The sequence below is a fragment of the Scyliorhinus torazame genome, chromosome 22, assembly GCF_047496885.1.
Source record: "Scyliorhinus torazame isolate Kashiwa2021f chromosome 22, sScyTor2.1, whole genome shotgun sequence".
In the NCBI taxonomy this organism is placed as follows: Eukaryota; Metazoa; Chordata; class Chondrichthyes; order Carcharhiniformes; family Scyliorhinidae; genus Scyliorhinus; species Scyliorhinus torazame.
In genome coordinates, this window is record NC_092728.1 from 107,877,390 (window position 1) to 107,900,691 (window position 23,302).

Here is a 23,302-nt window from a genome sequence, read left to right on the forward strand (position 1 = left end):
GCGCCACCGGTCATATGGGTACCTTCTGGCCCAGCCGACCCATCAACGGGCGGCTGGGATAAGGGTCGGCATGCATTGGAATTGTCCTGGTGCTAGCCTGTTAACGGGACCTGAATCGATCCGGGACTGGCACCGCTCACCCCTCTGGGGTCAAGAATTCCAAAGATTCACAATCCCTTTGAGTGAGAGTAATTGCTTCTCATCTCAGTCCTAAATGATCTGCTCCTTATCCAGAGGCTGTGCCCCCCCCCCCCCCCCCCCCAGTGTACTAGAGTTCCTGACCAGCGGAAACAATCTCTCAGTGCCCACCCTATCAGCAGACCCTTTCAGAATCTTGAATAATTGATGTGATCACCTCTCATTCCTCTAAACACCAGAGAATATAGACTCAATTCATTCAGGATCTCAGGCCAGGGAGCAATGTAGTGAACCTTCACTGTACTAAAACTGACTGCAAAACTCCAGGAATGGTCTCACCAGAACCCCTGTACAACCATAGCAGACTTTTTTATTCCTGTAGTCCAATGCCCTCGCAATAAAGGCCAGCATGCCACCTGCCTTCCTAACTGACTGGTGTACCTGCATGCTAACGCTCTGTATTAGTAGTACAAGCAAAGCCAAGTCTCTCCGAACATCAACATTTACAAGTTTCACCTTTTAAAAGACATTCCTCTTTTCTATCCTTCCGACCAAAGTGAATAACTTACCCCCCATTATAATCCATATTCCCCCTTGGTGCCCACTCACTCACTGCAGCCTCTTTGTGTCTTCGTCACGCCTCACATTTCCGAGCTTTGTATCATCAGCAAACTTGAAGTGGAAAAACATTCTAGGAGTTTGGGGAAAGAGCAGGAGCAGCGGGATTAATTAATCTTCCAAACAGCCAGCAAACACACAATGGACCAAATGGTCTCAAAGTCATTCCACGGATTTTAGTTGATAATTTAGAGAGAGGAAATAAGAATGACTCATTTCTACAATCTTCCACAACCTCATGACATCCCAAAGTGCTTTACGGCAAATGAAAATGTGTGCCTGCGTGTCTGCCTACATGTCTGTGTACATGATTGTTCCCAGGTTTAGCTGGGATGCTGATCATGGTCAGCCTGCAGCTGCTCATTGTCCACGTGAAGGATGCAGACCCCACCTACAGAACCGGTGAGCTCATTAGGGAGTGGAGGGAGAGTGAGAGCTGGTCAAACACAACACAGTAATATTGTGCACCTCAGGTACAGCCTCGCCAACTCCTGGGAGAGCTATTCAGATCAGCCAGTCTTGGATAAAGGAATGAATTTCCTCTTGTTGCTGACAGAAGGTTGATGTGAAACCTACATTGCTGTGGTAACCCTGTCCTGTCCACAACTACCTTTCACTTTATAACCCAGCTCAGGTTTCCAGTTGGAGCTCATTTCACCACGCCGAGAGCGAAGCCACCTCCCTGCACAGGAATATGATTGCCATCACTGCGGTTACCAAGGGTAAACTGCTGTTAGCCTCAGATTATCACCTTGTTAAATGCCAACCGGCATCGACCATGCACCATTTACTGCCTAACCAGGTGTCAGTTCATTTTGAAATGTCACTGGAGGTGAGTTTAGTTTGAACTTGGCTGCTCAGTGGAATACTTTGTTCCCCTGCTCAACACCGGCCAGTCTCTCGGGACGGGATTTGATACAGTAAATACAGAGAAACTATTTCCTCTGGTGGGGGAATGGAGACAAAGAACCTGGAATTTAGAGCCAGTCTATTCACGGGTGATGTCAGAAAGCAATTCTTTATCGAAGGGGAGTGGAAATCAGCCTAAAAAGCTGTATTAACGTGGCTAGTTCAGATCAGTTTCTGATCAATGGGAACCCCCAGGATGTTGATTGTGGGCGAGTCAGCGATGGTAATGCCATTGAATGTCAAGGGGCGATGGTCAGATTCTCTCTTGGTGATGATCATTGTCTGGCACTTGTGTGGCGCGAATGTAACTTGCCACTGGTCTGCCCAAGCCTGGATATTGTCCAGGTCTTGCTGCATTTGGACAAGGACTACTTCTGCACCTGCATCGAGAATGGTGCTGAACATTGTGCAAGTCATCAGCGAACATCCCAACTTCTGACCTTATGTTGGAAGGGAGGTCATTGATAAAACAGCTGAAGATGGTTTGGGTCGAGGACACTACCCCGAGGAACTCCTGCAGTGATGCCCTGGAGCTGAGATGATTGACCTCCAACCACCACAACCATCTTCCTTTGTGCCGGGTATGACTCCAACCAGCGGAGAGTTTTCCCGGATTCTCATCGAGTCCAGTATTGCTAGGGCCCCTTGATGTCAAGGGCAGTCACTCTTACCTCACCGCTGGAGCTCAGCTGTTTAGTCCATGTTTGAACCAAGGCTGTAATGAAGTCTGAAGCCTGGTGACCCTGGCGGAACCCAAACTGAATGTCAGTGTTTAAATATGCAAGAACTACAGATTGACAGTCTTCACTTGACAACACAAGGAAAATATATTAGAAATTATATTGAATCTCAAACATAGTTCCTGTAAAATGATAGCAGAATTTTAAGTCAAGGTGCTGATGGAGCATTATTAATGACTGGATAGCAGGTTCGCAAACACGATCTTTCTCTTTACTTTTTAATGTGTAGAACAATGGAGAGGTTTAATGAGTACAGACACCAGCCTCTGTTCACGTCTTCAGCTGGGTTACAGATCCTCTGACAGTGGCAGTGCCTTTAGTCAGCCCTGGTGGATAATGGCAATGCTCTCCTGGCCAGACTCTCCCTTCTGTCAACTTGGGCTCACCCGAAACTCTACTATCCTTAACCTACCTCACTCCGGAGGGAACCTCTGGCCTGAGATACATCCTCACTCCCTGTGTCTCTGCACTGACAGCCGTGCCTTCAGTCAGCTATGCTCCATGTTGGAATTCTCTCACTAAATCCTCCTCTGCAAAAAGCACATCTTAAAACCTAATACTCTCATCCCTCCTAATATCTCTGTTTCTGGCTTACTCTCCATTATGTCCCTTTGAAGGGTCTTGGGATATTTTGCTCTGATGAAGAGCTTGCAATTAAACAGCATCTTTAACTTAACCAGTGGCCAGGGAGCAGCTGCTTTGGGGAGAGTTTCCAAGTATCAAAGCAAAAAATAATCCCAATACACACCCCATCATTGCTAAAAGTGTGCAAGGGGCAGAATCAATCACTCTCAGTTACCCCACCATGGTGAAACAGTCCAATATCCACCAGCCAGACTCTCTCACAGAGAATGGCCACTGGGCAAGAGTTTTCAGCCTCACAGACTCTGTTCTCTCTCTCTCTCTCTCACTTAGGGCCCAATTCCTGGTCAGCATTTGTAGAATTCCAGTTCTTGATACCGTCTCCAGCACACAAACACACACTCTCTCTGTCTGAGGACATGGGGACACATCACAAGCAGCTGCTGCCATGACAAAAAGCTCCTCGAGCATCCAGTTGGTGAGCAGCGAAGCAGGTGCTCCTCATTCAGCAGAGTGATATGTGACAGGATGATGCTGCCAGGCATCAGAGAGAAAACTTGCATTGCTGTTGTGCCTTTCACCGCCTCAATGTCCCAAAATGCTTTCCAGCCACTGAGGTTAGTTTGAAGTGCGGGCACTGTTGCACAGCTGCCAATGTGGGCTGGTTTAGCACAGGGCTAAATCACTGGCTTTTAAAGCAGACCAAGGCAGGCCAGCAGCACGGTTCGATTCCCGTACCAGCCTCCCCGAACAGGCGCTGGAATGTGGCGACTAGGGGCTTTTCACAGTAACTTAATTGAAGCCGACTCGTGACAATAAGCGATTTTCATTTTCATTTCATGTGTGCGTAACACAATCCCACATCGCAATACGATTGTGGCCAGGTGAATTGTTTTTGTGATGTTGGTTGAGGGATGAAAATTGGCCTCAACACCAGGGGAGCTCCCATTTTCTTTGAAATAGTGGCCATGGGATGTTGTCCATTTCAGACGGCAGGTGGGATCTTAGTTTAATATCTCACATCCAAATTATAGCACATAGTGCTCCCTCCTTCTACTCTCCTGAATTGATGAGCTTCTAGTATCAAATGCCCATGGTACTTTACCGACAAGGTCACTTTTTGATTTGAAGCCTGGAGGCAGACTACCAGCAAACTGACTGGCTGGAAGAAGCATCACAGCTGATCCTAACCATCACCTCGACCTCCTTCAGTCACCAGCAGGAGTCACTGGGTAATGGTCAATAGGAGGAGCGCTGGCTGACGATGCTTGGATCACTGGGGCCCATTACTGCTCCTGGATGATTTAATCCCGAGATTAAATTTACTCAGCCCTCTCTGAGCATTGACCGTACTCGCCGGGCATTGTCCGTACTCGTCCGTACTCGCCGGGCGTTGCCCGTACTCGCCGGGCGTTGCCCGTACTCGCCGGGCGTTGACCGTACTCGCCGGGCGTTGCCCGTACTCGCCGGGCGTTGCCCGTACTCGCCGGGCTTTGCCCGTACTCGCCGGGCATTGCCCGTACTCGCCGGGCATTGCCCGTACTCGCCGGGCATTGCCCGTACTCGCCGGGCATTGCCCGTACTCGCCGGGCATTGCCCGTACTCGCCGGGCACTGCCCGTACTCGCCGAGCATTGCCCGTACTCGCCGGGCATTGACCGTACTCGCCGGGCATTGCCCGTACTCGCCGGGCATTGCCCGTACTCGCCGGGCATTGCCCGTACTCGCCGGGCATTGCCCGTACTCGCCGGGCATTGCCCGTACTCGCCGGGCATTGCCCGTACTCGCCGGGCATTGTCCGTACTCGCCGGGGCCGGGCATTGACCGTACTCGCCGAGCATTGTCCGTACTCGCCGAGCATTGCCCGTACTCGCCGAGCATTGCCCGTACTCGCCGGGCATTGTCCGTACTCGCCGGGCATTGCCCGTACTCGCCGGGCATAGTCCGTACTCGCCGAGCATCGTCCGTACTCGCCGGGCATCGACCGTACTCGCCGAGAATCGACGGTACTCGCCGAGCATTGTCCGTACTCGCCGGGCATTGACCGTACTCGCCGAGCATTGACCGTACTCGCCGAGCATTGACCGTACTCGCCGAGCATTGACCGTACTCGCCGGGCATTGTCCGTACTCGCCGGGCATTGCCCGTACTCGCCGGGCATTGCCCGTACTCGCCGGGCATTGCCCGTACTCGCCGGGCATTGCCCGTACTCGCCGAGCATTGCCCGTACTCGCCGAGCATTGCCCGTACTCGCCGGGCATTGCCCGTACTCGCCGGGCATCGTCCGTACTCGCCGGGCATCGTCCGTACTCGCCGGGCATCGCCCGTACTCGCCGAGCATCGCCCGTACTCGCCGGGCATCGCCCGTACTCGCCGGGCATCGACCGTACTCGCCGGGCATCGTCCGTACTCGCCGGGCATCGTCCGTACTCGCCGGGCATCGTCCGTACTCGCCGGGCATCGTCCGTACTCGCCGAGCATCGTCCGTACTCGCCGGGCATCGTCCGTACTCGCCGGGCATCGTCCGTACTCGCCGGGCATCGTCCGTACTCGCCGGGCATCGTCCGTACTCGCCGGGCATCGACCGTACTCGCCGAGCATCGTCCGTACTCGCCGGGCATCGTCCGTACTCGCCGGGCATCGACCGTACTCGCCGAGCATCGCCCGTACTCGCCGAGCATCGCCCGTACTCGCCGAGCATCGCCCGTACTCGCCGAGCATCGCCCGTACTCGCCGAGCATCGCCCGTACTCGCCGAGCATCGCCCGTACTCGCCGAGCATCGCCCGTACTCGCCGAGCATCGCCCGTACTCGCCGAGCATCGCCCGTACTCGCCGAGCATCGCCCGTACTCGCCGAGCATCGCCCGTACTCGCCGAGCATCGCCCGTACTCGCCGAGCATCGACCGTACTCGCCGAGCATCGTCCGTACTCGCCGAGCATCGTCCGTACTCGCCGGGCATCGCCCGTACTCGCCGGGCATTGCCCGTACTCGCCGGGCATTGTCCGTACTCGCCGGGCATTGCCCGTACTCGCCGGGCATTGCCCGTACTCGCCGGGCATTGCCCGTACTCGCCGGGCATTGCCCGTACTCGCCGGGCATTGCCTGTACTCGCCGAGCATTGCCCGTACTCGCCGAGCATTGTCCGTACTCGCCGAGCATTGTCCGTACTCGCCGGGCATTGCCCGTACTCGCCGGGCATTGTCCGTACTCGGCGGGCATTGCCCGTACTCGCCGAGCATTGTCCGTACTCGCCGAGCATTGTCCGTACTCGCCGGGCATTGCCCGTACTCGCCGAGCATTGTCCGTACTCATTGATTACCTTCCAAAATCATCACCAACTCTGTTCATCCAGAAATATCGCAGCTCCGACCATGTGTCACCTCCCAGACCCTGTTAGATCAAACGCTGACATCCTCACTCCTTCGAGGGTTCACAGGGACACACTTCATATGCATCTTGACAGTGGAGTAAAGGGAATGGTTTAGCACAGGGCGAAAGAACTGGTTTTTAAAGTAGACCAAGGCATGCCAGCAGCACGGTTCAATTCCCGTACCAGCCTCCCTGAATAGGTGCCGGAATGTGGCGACTCGGGGCTTTTCACAGTAACTTCGTTTGAAGCCTACTTGTGACAATAAGCGATTTTCATTTCATTTCATATACAGCATGGATGATTAATCGGACAGTGCAGGGAAGAGGCTCGCAGATTATTTATCTTTGAAGCTCCCCAGCTAACTGATGAAAGCCATGCTCCATCAAACAGTTCCAGAACAGGTACACAGCTTTGATAGGCAACATCAAAGATAGATATAACAGTCAAGACCCTAGGATGTATCCATTCTTGAACTCTTTGCAAGCAGTTTATTTGCATTATGAATCGTATTGACTTATCTTAAAGGTATCCCTTAAACATGACATCCTGAGCTATCTGCTCCTCAGTTCTTTTGAGGAATAGATTTATTCACAGCTTATCTTCCCGACCAACAGTTAGTTACACGAGTCAACAGTGTCATACTTTAATCACTCATTCACGAGGTCGCCACATTTATTTCCTTGCCCTGCCACCCGGCTGTCTTCCTGTTTGTCTAAGAAAGCCTTTTTTTCCTGGATTTGTTCTATTTATACAGGTCAATTTGATTATTAACTCTTTAACTCTGCAAGATGTCCACAAACAACGGATATGCCTCATAACCATAGAGCTCCCTCTATATACACTGTCCCCATTAAACACTCCTGGGACAGGTACAGCACGGGGTAAGATACAGAGTAAAGCTCCCTCTACACTGTCCCCATCAAACACTCCCAGGACAGGTACAGCACGGGGTTAGATACAGAGTAAAGCTCCCTCTGCACAGTCCCCATCAAACACTCCCAGGACAGGTACAGCACGAGGTTAGATACAGAGTAAAGCTCCCTCTACACTGTCCCCATCAAACACTCCCAGGACAGGTACAGCACGGGGTTAGATACAGAGCAAAGCTCCCTCTACACTGTCCCCATCAAACACTCCCAGGACAGGTACAGCACGGGGTTAGATACAGAGTAAAGCTCCCTCTACATTGTCCCCATCAAACATTCCCAGGACAGGTACAGCACGGGGTTAGATACAGAGTAAAGCTCCCTCTACATTGTCCCCATCAACCACTCACAGGACAGGTACAGCACGGGGTTAGATACAGAGTAAAGCTCCCTCTGCACAGTCCCCATCAAACACTCCCAGGACAGGTACAGCACGGGGTTAGATACAGAGTAAAGCTCCCTCTACACTGTCCCCATCAAACACTCCCAGGACAGGTACAGCACGGGGTTAGATACAGAGTAAAGCTCCCTCCACACTATCCCCAACAAACAAACCAGGACAGGTACAGCACGGGGTTAGATACAGAGTAAAGCTCCCTCTACACTGTCCCCATCAAACACTCCCAGGATGGGTACAGCATGGGGTTAGATACAGAGTAAAGCTCTCTCTACACTGTCCCCATCAAACACTCCCAGGACAGGTACAGCACGGAGTTAGATACAGAGTAAAGCTCCCTCTACACTGTCCCCATCAAACATTCCCAGGACAGGTACAGCACGGGGTTAGATACAGAGTAAAGCTCCCTCTACATTGTCCCCATCAACCACTCACAGGACAGGTACAGCACGGAGTTAGATACAGAGTAAAGCTCCCTCTACACTGTCCCCATCAAACATTCCCAGCACAGGTACAGCACGGGGTTAGATACAGAGTAAAGCTCCCTCTACATTGTCCCCATCAACCACTCACAGGACAGGTACAGCACGGGGTTAGATACAGAGTAAAGCTCCCTCTGCACAGTCCCCATCAAACACTCCCAGGACAGGTACAGCACGGGGTTAGATACAGAGTAAAGCTCCCTCCACACTATCCCCAACAAACAAGCCAGGACAGGTACAGCACGGGGTTAGATACAGAGTAAAGCTCCCTCTACACTGTCCCCATCAAACACTCCCAGGATGGGTACAGCATGGGGTTAGATACAGAGTAAAGCTCTCTCTACACTGTCCCCATCAAACACTCCCAGGACAGGTACAGCACGGGGTTAGATACAGAGTAAAGCTCCCTCTACATTGTCCCCATCAAACATTCCCAGGACAGGTACAGCACGGGGTTAGATACAGAGTAAAGCTCCCTCTACATTGTCCCCATCAACCACTCACAGGACAGGTACAGCACGGGGTTAGATACAGAGTAAAGCTCCCTCTGCACAGTCCCCATCAAACACTCCCAGGACAGGTACAGCACGGGGTTAGATACAGAGTAAAGCTCCCTCCACACTATCCCCAACAAACAAGCCAGGACAGGTACAGCACGGGGTTAGATACAGAGTAAAGCTCCCTCTACACTGTCCCCATCAAACACTCCCAGGATGGGTACAGCATGGGGTTAGATACAGAGTAAAGCTCTCTCTACACTGTCCCCATCAAACACTCCCAGGACAGGTACAGCACGGGGTTAGATACAGAGTAAAGCTCCCTCTACATTGTCCCCATCAAACATTCCCAGGACAGGTACAGCACGGGGTTAGATACAGAGTAAAGCTCCCTCTACATTGTCCCCATCAACCACTCACAGGACAGGTACAGCACGGGGTTAGATACAGAGTAAAGCTCCCTCTGCACAGTCCCCATCAAACACTCCCAGGACAGGTACAGCACGGGGTTAGATACAGAGTAAAGCTCCCTCTACACTGTCCCCATCAAACACTCCCAGGACAGGTACAGCACGGGGTTAGATACAGAGTAAAGCTCCCTCCACACTATCCCCAACAAACAAACCAGGACAGGTACAGCACGGGGTTAGATACAGAGTAAAGCTCCCTCTACACTGTCCCCATCAAACACTCCCAGGATGGGTACAGCATGGGGTTAGATACAGAGTAAAGCTCTCTCTACACTGTCCCCATCAAACACTCCCAGGACAGGTACAGCACGGAGTTAGATACAGAGTAAAGCTCCCTCTACACTGTCCCCATCAAACACTCCCAGGACAGGTACAGCACGGAGTTAGATACAGAGTAAAGCTCCCTCTACACTGTCCCCATCAAACACTCCCAGGGCAGGTACAGCACGGGGATAGATACAGAGTAAAGCTCCCTCCACACTCTCCCCATCAAACACTCCCAGGACAGGTACAGCACGGGGTTAGATACAGAGTAAAGCTCCCTCTACACTGTCCCCATCAAACACTCCCAGGACAGGTACAGCACGGGGTTAGATACAGAGTAACACTCCCTCTACACTGTCCCCATCAAACACTCCCAGGACAGGTACAGCACGGGGTTAGATACAGAGTAACGCTCCCTCTACACTGTCCCCATCAGACACTCCCAGGACAGGTACAGCACGGGGTTAGATACAGAGTAACGCTCCCTCTACACTGTCCCCATCAGACACTCCCAGGACAGGTACAGCACGGGGTTAGATACAGAGTAAAGCTCCCTCTACACTGTCCCCATCAAACACTCCCAGGACAGGTACAGCACGGGGTTAGATACAGAGTAACGCTCCCTCTACACTGTCCCCATCAGACACTCCCAGGACAGGTACAACACGGGGTTAGATACAGAGTAAAGCTCCCTCTACACTGTCCCCATCAAACACTCCCAGGACAGGTACAGCACGGGGTTAGATACAGAGTAACGCTCCCTCTACACGGTCCCCAACAACATGCCACAGAAGAGCACTCACTCCCACTCTTGGGAAATACTCTTTTTTTTTAAAGTCACCCTGAGATTGTTAACTTAGTGCAAAACTGTGTATGTTGAATTCCTGCCATCAGGGCTGAGTTAAGACAATCAGAGGACATAAGAGACTTTCACTGCACTTCAAAGTTGCCGCTGAAATGATCAAGTATGGCAGTCTGATGTATAATGAATGAGTGGGGCTGAAGGCCATTGAGTTATTCCAGTACAAAAGAGGCTAATTAGCCCATTGGTACAGAACTTATTAATTCCTGCGCCGTAAAGAATTCATGGGAAGTTGGCCTCAATATTTAAGCAGCATGTTTAATTTATTTAAACCTCTTTTTTTATATAAATTTAGACTATCCAATTCTTTTTTTCCAATTAAAGGGTAATTTAGCGTGGCCAATCCACCTAGCCTGTACATCAAGTAGCATGTTTAGTATAATGAAACATTCCAAATTAATAGGAATGTTAAAAGGATAAATTTGACATCAGGCCATATATGGTGTTAAGAACAGGACAGGCGACCAAGAGATTGGTTTTAAGCAATGCAGTATTACCATCCCAGGCACACCCCAACAATGGCTGGACATTGGCAGAAACCCAAACATTTTATTTTAATTTTGTAAGACTGTGAGGAAAAGATTCCCCACTCCAGGACTTTATTAAAACAAACTTTATTAGTAACACAGTATTAAAATATCTTTAACATCACACAAGAAAATGGCCAGAGGTGCAATTAAAGCATCGTAAGAGTTGGGGCTAATGGGCTTTTATTTTATATTACGCGGGTCCTCTGCGGAGTAGATAATTGCAGACATTGTGTTCCGCTTAGCGAGATGATGTAGTTAATGGGAGGAGCCAGGGGCTGAAGCAGTCCGGTGATGAGGTTTTCAGGGTTAGGTTTTGGCTGGAAGGTGAGCTGAGAAGGTTTTCTGAAGAAATACAGCCAGTGGTTCTGCATTATTCTGACAGGGGGTCAGGTCTCTTTCTTTCAAGCAGTCTCAAAAGATCTCTCTTTTTCAAAGCGGAGTATTCAAGACATCTCTGTACAAGTATTCCAGAGTGCTCATTGTATTTAAAAGTGGATTGAAAGCTGAGATGGTTTTGAGGGGGAGTAAAGATAGCAGTTAAGGGTTATTGTGTCACTGTATTGATTAGCATTGTTTAAGAGGTAATTGTCAGCTACTTCCTTGTCTGATGTTAAAGATATTTCAATATTGCGTTAGTAATAAAGTTTGTTTTCATTTACCATATCCCTATTTCTTTGTGCAATCACTCCTGGAGCGAGGAATCCTTTCCTCACAGTCTTACAAAATTAAAATAAAATATTGGGGTGTCTGTGCAGTATCCCAGCCACTGTTGGGGTCTGATCCGGAATCGTAAGAAGATGGTTGTGGAAGCAGAGTCTTTGAATATTTGGACGGCAGGGGTAGATAGATCCTTGATCAGCAAAGGGGGTGAAAGGTTATGGGGGAAGTGGGTAGGTGGGAATGTGGAGTTGAGGTTACGATCCGATCAGCCGTGATTCTCACTGAATGGTGGAGCAGGCTAGAGGGGCCGGGTGGCCTCCACTTGCTCCGAATTCATAATGTTTGCAGGTTTGGAGGTGTTGACACGCAGACACAGTTTGTCAGTGCGCACAGGGACCGAGAGTGGGACAGGAGTTACTGGGAGTCAGGACACCCTCAGCAGAGTTTTGGATGAGCTGATGGCGGACGATGGCTGGGGGTCGGAGTCTTGGACAGGCGATAATGATCTGATTTGTCACACGTACCGAAGTATAGTGAAAAGTATTTTTCTGCAGCCGAGGCAAAGTAAACAGTCCGTACATAGTAGACAAAAAAGAATAATCAACAGAGAACATTGACAAATGGTACATCGACAAACAGTGATTGGTTACAGTGCGGAACAAGGGGCCAAACAAAGCAAATACATGAGCAAGAGCAGCATAGGGCGTCGTGAATAGTGTTCTTACAGGGAATGGATCAGTCCGAGGGGGAGTCGTTGAGGAGTCTAGTAGCTGTGGGGAAGAAGCTGTTCCTATGTCTAGATGTGCGGGTCTTCAGACTTCTGCACCTTCTGCCTGATGGAAGGGTCTGGAAGAAGGCAATGCCTGGGTGGGAGGGGTCTCTGGGAATAGGGTCGGTATAAATTATTGCTGGTGGCCACAGCTCGATAGACGCAGCCCCAGTTCCCTGACGGCGTGGAGCAACGAGCTACTCCACTGCGGGGAGCATCACAAGGGAGCCTGGTCCGGGCTTCACCCTGTGAGTGGGAGCAGGGACTCCAGCCCCAGTCTGTGGCCCCGGGAGGGGGGGCTCCCTGAGGGACTCAGGACCACCCAGAAGCGGGTATCTCCTCCACCCCCACCCCGGGGACACAGTTGGCCTCAGTACCCCCAGGTGGAGCCGCGATTCCCCACACAGTCGAATGGGCCATCATTCGGCGGGACCGCACTCCAGGCCTCCGCCGCGATCACAAACATCTGCCTCTCCGCTCACCTCACACCCCGGCCCCGCTGCCGGGCTCCCTGCTCCGCTCACAGGACCGAACGCCGCGGCCATGGAACCGCCTGAGGCCCTTAGCAACCGGACCGCTGGTGGGGGGGGGGGGGGGCGGAGCCGCCAGGCACGGTGCATGCCGGGAACGCGGTCTCCTCCCAGCCCGGGAGCCGTCACGCATGCCGGGATAGTGGAGGAGTGAGCTCGCATTGCGCTGGGCGGACGGCGCTGAGCTCCGGGCCTGCAGTGCATGCCGGGATAGTGGAGGTGTGAGCTCGCATTGCGCTGGGCGGACGGCGCTGAGCTCCGGGCCTGCAGTGCATGCCGGGATAGTGGAGGAGTGAGCTCGCATTGCGCTGGGCGGACGGCGCTGAGCTCCGGGCCTGCAATGCATGCCGGGATAGTGGAGGTGTGAGCTCGCATTGCGCTGGGCGGACGGCGCTGAGCTCCGGGCCTGCAGTGCATGCCGGGATAGTGGAGGTGTGAGCTCGCATTGCGCTGGGCGGACGGCGCTGAGAACCGGGCCTGCAGTGCATGCTGGGATAGTGGAAGACTCTGCCCAGGAACTGGAGCAAATCCTACTCTTCTTCCTGGCTTAAGATCAGAAACCTGCTGTCAGACAGACAAACATAATAAAAGTTTTTTTGTGACCTCTAACATCAACTGAACTGATAAAAACTCCTTGATCTGAGAGTAAACAAAACAATGCTGGATGTCAGAAATAAAACACACTCAGCAGGTCAGGCAGCATCTGTGGGGAGAGAGTTAATGGTTCAGCTCCTGCTGAACCCCTATTGATTCTCCCCTGGGTTTTCAGCCCATCTCAGATGTCATTTAAATGTCCTAGTTTACCAAATTCTGTCAAACTAATCGCCTCAAGACCCCCCTCACGATAACTTTTGGCACATTGCAAAATCACCTCCCCACTCCCCAAACCCTCTCCGTCATCCACAAGGCACCAGACAGGGATGCAAGGGAAAACTCCACTTGCCTGGAGCTGCATTCAGACAAGCTCAACACCACCCAGGACACTGGCACACGGGTTTAACGGAACCTACCAACCCTGCAACCTCTTGCCGCCTAGAAGGGCAAAGGCAGCAGACGCACGAGGAACATCATCACCTGAAAGTTCACCACCCCACCACCACACAAAAAAAGTCGCTCACCATCCTGACTTGGAAATATATCACCGTTGCTTCACTGTCACTGGATCTCTCTCCCCCCACCAACAGCACTGTAGGCGTACCTACACCACATAAACCCGCAGCGGTTCAAAGCAATGTCTCACAACCGCCTTCTCAAGGCAAGTTAAAGATGAACAAAAGACGCTGCCCTCACCAGTGATGCCCACATCCTCAGAATGAGTAAAAATAACGAACAAAATGCAGACTGGGAAAGAGGTTGAAAGTGTTCAAGAACGCAAAATATTTTATTTCCTTTCAACAATTTACAGTGTGCATCCTTAACACAAGAAAATAAACTTCTCAGGCAAGAGAAGAGCCTCTGAATCTGAAATATTATGCAGTCTACATGTGAGAAGGTACTAAACTACAGGAGATAGAGTTTGCAGGGTACAGTTAAAGACAATTGACAGTGGGGGAAAAATCACAGGACCATGAGGTCAGCAGATTTCATTCTGTACAAAACCATCCCCAAATCATACTGCATCTCTGTGGCGGTTTGGAACTTTGCTGTACGACAGGCAACTGGACACAGCACCTTAAGGAATACTGTTTACTTTGAGACACATGAGGGGCTGATCCTTCGAGAGGACCAAAGCTCCTCACAGCTTGTCTGGCTGTTCTGTCCTTTTCTTCCCATGTCCTGTTGAATCTTCTCCCAGAATGAGGAAGATAGCATCGGTATTGCACATGTTAAGATTTATTCACACAATCCTCCAGATATTTTAAGTATTAATGTACAACAGGTGGGTCTGGCTATACAATACTCTCTTACAGCAGCCTTTTATATATATTACCTAAATACAAATCATTAGGGACAATCTTTTGAATATTTTTCTCTTTCCCCCTCCCCCCAGCCCTCCCTCCCAATCTTCACCAATGCTCTTCCCACCCATTCACACTTTGCTCATTTAAAACTGAACAGTTACAGCAATCAAAGGATGGTTTCGTGCTGGGCATCTTTCTGGGCATGCCAGGATCTGGGTTACGCCAATTCCATCGCGCAGTAGTTGCTCTGACACTTACAGTCACTTTCAGAGGGTGTGTGTTTTCTTCTAATATCATGTTGCATTGTTACTTCAGGCATGTAGCTATAGCTCCCAATAGGCTTGGTTTATTATTCAACTGGCTAAGCCTGGAATAAATTTTACATTTCACACATCTTCAGTTTTTAGTCCCTGGACCTTGCAATGAAGTAATTACTGGCATTTCTGGATGTCCCTACAAGGGAAAGAACTATTAAAATACACACCGCTCCAGTTTAATCACCGATAACTGCAAATGTCACAGCAGGCCACCTGCAGTGTCCCAATTAAGGATTTATAATTCCGTTCATTTAAGAATTCATTCCAAGTCTGTTCACTTCAATGTTGGATACTTCCTTTGTACGAAGCGTCCCGGTCGAGAGGCTGCAGGTCCGGCAGAGGGCTGGAATTGAGAGGTCACAAAGAAAATGAGCAAACGGGAAATACAGTGGGGCGGGTGGGGAGCCCGTACAACACTGACATCAAACACTCCCAGGACAGGTACAACACGGGGTTAGATACAGAGTAAAGCTCCATCTACACTGTCCCCATCAAACACTCCCAGGACAGGTACAGCAGAGGGTTAGATACAGAGTAAAGCTCCCTCTACACTGTCCCCATCAAACACTCCCAGGACAGGTACAGCACGGGGTTAGATACAGAGTAAAGCTCCCTCTACACGGTCCCCATCAAACACTCCCAGGACAGGTACAGCACGGGGTTAGATACAGAGTAAAGCTCCCTCTACACTGTCCCCATCAAACACTCCCAGGACAGGTACAGCACGGGATTAGATACAGAGTAAAGCTCCCTCTGCACTGTCCCCATCAAACACTCCCAGGACAGGTACAGCACGGGGTTAGATTCAGAATAAAGCTCCCTCTGGTCCCCATCAAACACTCCCAGGCCAGGTACAGCACGGGGTTAGATACAGAGTAAAGCTCCCTCTACACTGTCCCCATCAAACTCTCCCAGGACGAGTACAGCACGGAGTTAGGTACAGAATAAAGCTCCCTCTACACTGTCCCCATCAAACACTCCCAGGACAGGTACAGCACGGGGTTAGATACAGAGTAAAGCTCCCTCTACACTGTCCCCATCAAACACTCCCAGGACAGGTACAGCACGGAGTTAGGTACAGAGTAAAGCCCCCTTTATGCTATTAAACTCTCTTATTTAGCAGCATTTCCTTTTTTTTAATTAAATATTTTATTGAAAATTTTTGGTCAACCAACACAGTACATTGTGCATCCTTTACACAATATTATAACAACACAAATAACAATGACCTATTTTTTATAAACAAAAAATGAATAAATAATAAATAACAAAAATGAAAACTAGCCCTAATTGGCAACCGCTTGTCACAAGTAACACTCTCCAAAAATATAATTGAACAGTCCAATATATAATTATCTGTAGCAACGACCTATACATACTATACAGTATATATTAACAACTCTGAGAGTCCTTCTGGTTCCTCCTCTCCCCCCCCCCCCCCACCCCTCCCCCCACCCCTCCCCCACCCCCCCCCACCCCTCCCCCCCACCCCTCCCCCCCGATCCTGGGCTGCTGCTGCTGCCTTCTTTTTCCCATTCCGTCTATCTTTCTGCGAGGTATTCAACGAACGGTTGCCACCGCCTGGTGAACCCTTGAGCCGACCCCCTTAGGACGAACTTAATCCGCTCTAGCTTTATAAACCCCGCCATGTCATTTACCCAGGTCTCCACCCCCGGGGGCTTGGCTTCTTTCCACATTAGCAATATCCTGCGCCGGGCTACTAGGGACGCAAAGGCCAAAACATCGGCCTCTCTCGCCTCCTGCACTCCCGGCTCTTGTGCAACCCCAAATATAGCTAACCCCCAGCTTGGTTCGACCCGGACTCCTACTACTTTTGAAAGCACCTTTGTCACCCCCATCCAAAACCCCTGTAGTGCCGGGCATGAGCAAAACATATGGGTATGATTCGCTGGGCTTCTCGAGCACCTCGCACACCTATCCTCCACCCCAAAAAATTTACTGAGCCGTGCTCCAGTCATATGTGCCCTGTGTAATACCTTAAACTGAATCAGGCTTAGCCTGGCACACGAGGACGACGAGTTTACCCTGCTTAGGGCATCTGCCCACAGCCCCTCCTCGATCTCCTCCCCCAGCTCTTCTTCCCATTTCCCTTTTAGTTCATCTACCATAGTCTCCCCTTCGTCCCTCATTTCCCTATATATATCTGACACCTTACCATCCCCCACCCATGTCTTTGAGATCACTCTGTCCTGCACCTCTTGTGTCGGGAGCTGCGGGAATTCCCTCACCTGTTGCCTCGCAAAAGCCCTCAGTTGCATATACCTGAATGCATTCCCTTGGGGCAACCCATATTTCTCGGTCAGCACTCCCAGACTCGCTAACTTCCCATCCACAAACAGATCTTTCAGTTGCGTTATTCCTGCTCTTTGCCACATTCCATATCCCCCATCCATTCCCCCCGGGGCAAACCTATGGTTGTTTCTTCTCGGGGACCCCCCCCAAGGCTCCAGTCTTTCCCCTATGCCGTCTCCACTGTCCCCAAATCTTCAGTGTAGCCACCACCACCGGACTTGTGGTGTAGTTCCTCGGTCAGAACGGCAATGGGGCTGTCACCATAGCCTGTAGGCTAGTCCCCCTACAGGACGCCCTCTCTAATCTCTTCCACGCCGCTCCCTCCTCCTCTCCCATCCACTTACTCACCATTGAAATATTAGCGGCCCAATAATACTCACTTAGGCTCGGTAGTGCCAGCCCCCCCCTTATCCCTGCTGTCAGAATCCCTTCCTCACTCTCGGGGTCTTCCCGGCCCACACAAAACCCATGATGCTCTTTTCAATCCTTTTAAAAAAAACCTTCGTGATCACCACCGGGAGGCACTGAAACACAAAGAGGAATCTCGGGAGGACCACCATCTTAACCGCCTGCACCCTCCCTGCCATTGACAGGGATACCATATCGCATCTCTTGAAATCCTCCTCCATCTGTTCCACCAACCGCGTTAAATTTAACCTATGCAATGTGCCCCAATTCTTAGCTATCTGGATCCCCAGGTAACGAAAGTCCCTTGTTACCTTCCTCAACGGTAGGTCCTCTATTTCTCTACTCTGCTCCCCTGGATGCACCACAAACAACTCACTTTTCCCCATGTTCAATTTATACCCTGAAAAATCCCCAAACTCCCCAAGTATCCGCATTATTTCTGGCATCCCTTCCGCCGGGTCCGCCACGTATAGTAGCAAATCGTCCGCATACAAAGATACCCGGTGCTCTTCTCCTCCTCTAAGTACTCCCCTCCACTTCTTGGAACCCCTCAACGCTATCGCCAGGGGCTCAATCGCCAGTGCAAACAATAATGGGGACAGAGGGCATCCCTGCCTTGTCCCTCTATGGAGCCGAAAATATGCAGATCCCCGTCCATTCGTGACCACGCTCGCCACTGGGGCCCTATACAACAGCTGCACCCATCTAACATACCCCTCTCCAAAACCAAATCTCCTCAACACCTCCCACAAATAATCCCACTCCACTCTATCAAATGCTTTCTCGGCATCCATCGCCACTACTATCTCCGTTTCACCCTCTGGTGGGGCCATCCATCATCATTACCCCTAACAGCCTCCGTATGTTCGTGTTCAGCTGTCTCCCCTTCACAAACCCAGTTTGGTCCTCGTGGACCACCCCCGGGACACATTCCTCTATTCTCATTGCCATTACCTTGGCCAGGACCTTGGCATCTACATTTCGGAGGGAAATAGGTCTATAGGACCCGCATTGTAGCGGGTCCTTTTCCTTCTTTAAGAGAAGCGATATTGTTGCTTCAGACATAGTCGGGGGCAGTTGTCCCTTTCCTTTGCCTCATTAAAGGTCCTCGTCAGTACCGGGGCGAGCAAGTCCACATATTTTCTATAGAATTCGACTGGGAATCCATCCGGTCCCGGGGCCTTTCCCGCCTGCATGCTCCTAATTCCTTTCACCACTTCTTCTACCTCGATCTGTGCTCCCAGTCCCACCCTTTCCTGCTCTTCCACCTTGGGAAATTCCAGCCGATCCAAGAAGCCCATCATTCTCTCCCTCCCATCCGGGGGTTGAGCTTCATATAATTTTTTATAAAATGTCTTGAACACTCCATTCATTCTCTCCGCTCCCCGCTCCATCTCTCCTTCCTCATCCCTCACTCCCCCTATTTTCCTCGCTGCTCCCCTTTTCCTCAATTGGTGTGCCAGCAACCTGCTCGCCTTCTCCCCATATTCGTACTGTACACCCTGTGCCTTCCTCCATTGTGCCTCTGCAGTGCCTGTAGTCAGCAAGTCAAATTCTACATGTAGCCTTTGCCTTTCCCTGTACAGTCCCTCCTCCGGTGCTTCCGCATATTGTCTGTCCACCCTCAAAAGTTCTTGCAGCAACCGCTCCCGTTCCTTACTCTCCTGATTCCCTTTATGTGCCCTTATTGATATCAGCTCCCCTCTAACCACCGCCTTCAACGCCTCCCAGACCACTCCCACCTGGACCTCCCCATTATCATTGAGTTCCAAGTACTTTTCAATGCACCCCCTCACCCTTAGACACACACCCTCATCTGCCATTAGTCCCATGTCCATTCTCCAGGGTGGGCGCCCTCCTGTTTCCTCCCCTATCTCCAAGTCCACCCAGTGTGGAGCGTGATCCGAAATGGCTATAGCCGTATACTCCGTTCCCCTCACCTTCGGGATCAATGCCCTACCCAGCACAAAAAAGTCTATTCGCGAGTAGACTTTATGGACATGGGAGAAAAACGAGAACTCCTTACTCCTAGGTCTGCTAAATCTCCATGGGTCTACACCTCCCATCTGCTCCATAAAACCTTTAAGTACCTTGGCTGCTGCCGGCCTCCTTCCAGTCCTGGACTTCGACCTATCCAGCCCTGGTTCCAACACCGTATTAAAATCTCCCCCCATTATCAGCTTTCCCATCTCTAGGTCCGGAATGCGTCCTAGCATCCACCTCATAAAATTGGCATCATCCCAGTTCGGGGCATATACGTTTACCAAAACCACCGTCTCCCCCTGTAGTTTGCCACTCACCATCACGTATCTGCCCCTGTTATCCGCCACTATAGTCTTTGCCTCGGACATTACCCGCTTCCCCACTAATATAGCCACCCCCCTGTTTTTCGCATCTAGCCCCGAATGGAACACCTGCCCCACCCATCCTTTGCGTAGCCTAACCTGGTCTATCAGTTTCAGGTGCGTTTCCTGTAACATTACCACATCTGCCTTAAGTTTCTTAAGGTGTGCGAGTACCCGTGCCCTTTTTATCGGCCCGTTGAGCCCTCTCACGTTCCACGTGATCAGCCGAGTTGGGGGGCTTCCTACCCCCCCCCCCCTTGTCGATTAGCCATCACCTTTTTCCAGCTCCTCACCCGGTTCCCACGCAGCTGTATCTCCCCCAGGCGGTGCCCCCCCGCCCATCCCCTCCCATACCAGCTCCCCCCTCTCCCCAGCAGCAGCAACCCAGTAATTCCCCCCTCCCACCCCCCCCGCTAGATCCCCCGCTAGCGTAATTACTCCCCCCATGTTGCTCCCAGAAGTCAGCAAACTCTGGCTGACCTCGGCTTCCCCCCGTGACTTTGGCTCGCACCGTGCGACGCCCCCTCCTTCCTGCTTCTCTATTCCCGCCATGATTATCATAGCGCGGGAACCAAGCCCGCGCTTCTCCCTTGGCCCCGCCCCCAATGGCCAACGCCCCATCTCCTCCACCTCCCCTCCTCCCCCCATCACCACCTGTGGGAGAGAGAAAAGTTACCACATCGCAGGATTAGTACATAAAACCCCTCTTTGCCCCCCACATTCGCCCCACCACTTTGTTCGAACGTTCTTTTTAATAACCCACTCATTCCAGTTTTTCTTCCACAATAAAAGTCCACGCTTCATCCGCCGTCTCAAAGTAGTGGTGCCTCCCTCGATATGTGACCCACAGTCTTGCCGGTTGCAGCATTCCAAATTTTATCTTCTTTTTATGAAGCACCGCCTTGGCACGATTAAAGCTCGCCCTCCTTCTCGCCACCTCCGCACTCCAATCTTGATAAACGCGGATCACCGCGTTCTCCCATTTACTGCTCCGAGTTTTCTTCGCCCATCTAAGGACCATTTTTCTATCCTTAAAACGGAGGAATCTCACCACTATGGCTCTGGGAATTTCTCCTGCTCTCGGTCCTCGCGCCATCACTCGGTATGCTCCCTCCACCTCCAACGGACCCGCCGGGGCCTCCGCTCCCATTAACGAGGGCAGCATCGTGCTCACATATGCCCCGACGTCCGCTCCCTCCACACCTTCAGGAAGACCAAGAATCCTCAGGTTGTTCCTCCTTGCGTTGTTTTCCAGTGCCTCCAACCTTTCCACACATCGTTTCTGATGTGCCTCCTGCGTCTCCGTCTTCACCACCAGGCCCTGTATATCGTCCTCATTCTCGGCTGCCTTTGCCTTCACGACCCGAAGCTCCCGCTCCTGGGTCTTCTGTTCCTCCTTTAGCCCTCCGATCGCCTGTAGTATCGGGGCCAACAGCTCTTTCTTCATTTCCTTTTTGATCTCTTCCACACAGCATTTCAAGAACTCTTGTTGTTCAGGGCCCCATGTTAAACTGCCACCTTCCGACGCCATCTTGGTTTTTGCTTGCCTTCCTTGCCGCTGTTCTAAAGGATCCACTGCAATCTGGCCACTCTCTCCTCCTTTTTCCATCCGTATCCAGGGGGGATTCCCTTCTGGTTTACCGCACAGTGTTTTTAGCCGTCAAAATTGCCGTTGGGGCTCCTATCAAGAGCCCAAAAGTCCGTTTCACAGGGAGCTGCCGAAACGTGCGACTCAGCTGGTCATCGCCGCACCCGGACTTTAGCAGCATTTCCAACCCACAATTATACACAGGGGATTAACATTCACTACAGATTTAAACAGGTCATAAAATAGAACTTATTTCAAAATTTATACAACAATACTTACTTGGGGGAACTGTGCGGGGTTGTAAAACTGAACGGCTCCTGATGCAGGGCCACCATGCAGAGTCTGAGAGGCAGCCTGGAAGACACAAACATTTCACAAATTGGCCTCAACAATATGTCACAAGACAATACAAGGAAAGAAAGCTGCTGCATTTATAGAACACATTTATCACAAACTCAGCATGTCTCAAAGCGCCTCGCTGCTGAAGGGATGTACATGAAATGAAACATGCTGCTGTAATCGTTAGAATGGCCTTGGCTCAGTCTCAACGGGGACTGGAGCAGTGAGCTGCACGCATGCCTTTGAAGGTCTTGGATTCAAGTCAGATTTCAGAGGCTTTAGTGGCAAAGCCAGGCCGACATTCCCAGGGCAGGATCGCGAGGGAGTTGCACTGTCAGAGCTGCTGTCTCGGGATGAGATGTGAGAATGAAGTCCCGTCTGCCCCCTCAGGGGAATATAACAGAATCCACGGCTGTGAGTTCCAAAGGGAGCAGGGGAGTTCTCCCTGGTGTCATGGCAGATTCTTATCACTCAACCAACATCGCAAAATAATAATCTTTATTGTTGTCACCAGTAGGCTTACATTCACACTGCAATGAAGTTACTGTGAATATCCCCCAGTCGCCACATTCCGGCGCCTGTTCGGGTACACAGAGAGAGAATTCAGAATGTCCAATTCACCTAACAAGCACGTCTTTCGGGACTTGTGGGAGGAAACCGGAGCACCCGGAGGAAACCCACGCAGACCCGGGGAGAACGTGCAGACTCCACACAGAGTGACCCAAGCCGGGAATCGAACCCAGGACCCTGGCGCGGTGAAGCCACAGTGCTAACCACTATGCTACCGTGCCGCAGGATATCTGCCATTGTTAAATCACTGTTTGTGGGATCTTGCTGTGCACCAAATGGCTGCCTTGTTTCCCAATTTACAGCAATGACTACATATCCTCCCATGGCTGTGAAGCACTTTGGGAACATCCTGAGGTAATGAAAGGAGCCATAAAATTGCAAGTTCTTTATTTTAGGGAAAGACAAAATTATGGGATCGGCAGTTATCTTTTCACTGATGACCCAGTGGGTTTAGTTCACAAACAGCTCAGGATATAAAGACCACACAAGCTCCCAGAGCTCAATCAGACCCAGTGTCCCTGGTTTGGGGAAGGATGATTCAGGAGCCCTGCTCCTGATCAGCGCAATACTGAACAGGTGGCACGCATGGAACGGCAGCAGAGACAGGATTGTACTCAGCTATGATGCCTCCAATAGCTGAACAACCCTCTGGGATCTAGGATGGCACAATAAATAACAGTCCCTGCGGTGAGTCTGTACCAGCCTTATCGCTGGAGCCCCAACCCCACTGAAAGAAACCAACCTCAGGCAAGACGGGGAGACAGTTAGCGAGAGAG

General features: G+C 51.1%; 2 protein-coding genes across 19 annotated transcripts in view; both read right to left on the minus strand.

Moving 5' to 3' along the window:
• Nucleotides 1-12,831, minus strand: part of inpp5e (inositol polyphosphate-5-phosphatase E) — a 61,573-nt gene extending 48,742 nt beyond the window's left edge. The window contains exons 1-2 of one of the 6 annotated variants that reach the window (XM_072488883.1): nt 12,698-12,796; nt 6,308-6,443 (exon numbers count right to left, since the gene is read on the minus strand). The gene's annotated coding sequence lies outside the window, so the exon portion shown is untranslated. Of the gene's footprint in view, nt 1-751; nt 830-2,336; nt 2,409-6,307; nt 6,444-12,697 lie in introns of all 6 variants that reach the window. The other 5 variants (XM_072488886.1, XM_072488885.1, XM_072488887.1 and 2 more) reach the window with 5 other exon arrangements.
• Nucleotides 12,832-14,098: 1,267 nt separating this feature from the next.
• The window catches only part of sec16a (SEC16 homolog A, endoplasmic reticulum export factor), a 115,069-nt gene continuing 105,865 nt past the window's right edge, over nt 14,099-23,302 (minus strand). For all 13 annotated transcript variants that reach the window (XM_072488894.1, XM_072488892.1, XM_072488903.1 and 10 more), the window contains 2 exons: nt 21,897-21,971; nt 14,099-15,306 (listed from right to left, as the gene is read on the minus strand). In XM_072488894.1, the coding sequence (XP_072344995.1) occupies nt 15,238-15,306; nt 21,897-21,971 (144 nt within the window). In that variant the 3' untranslated portion in view covers nt 14,099-15,237. The remainder of the gene's footprint in view (nt 15,307-21,896; nt 21,972-23,302) is intronic.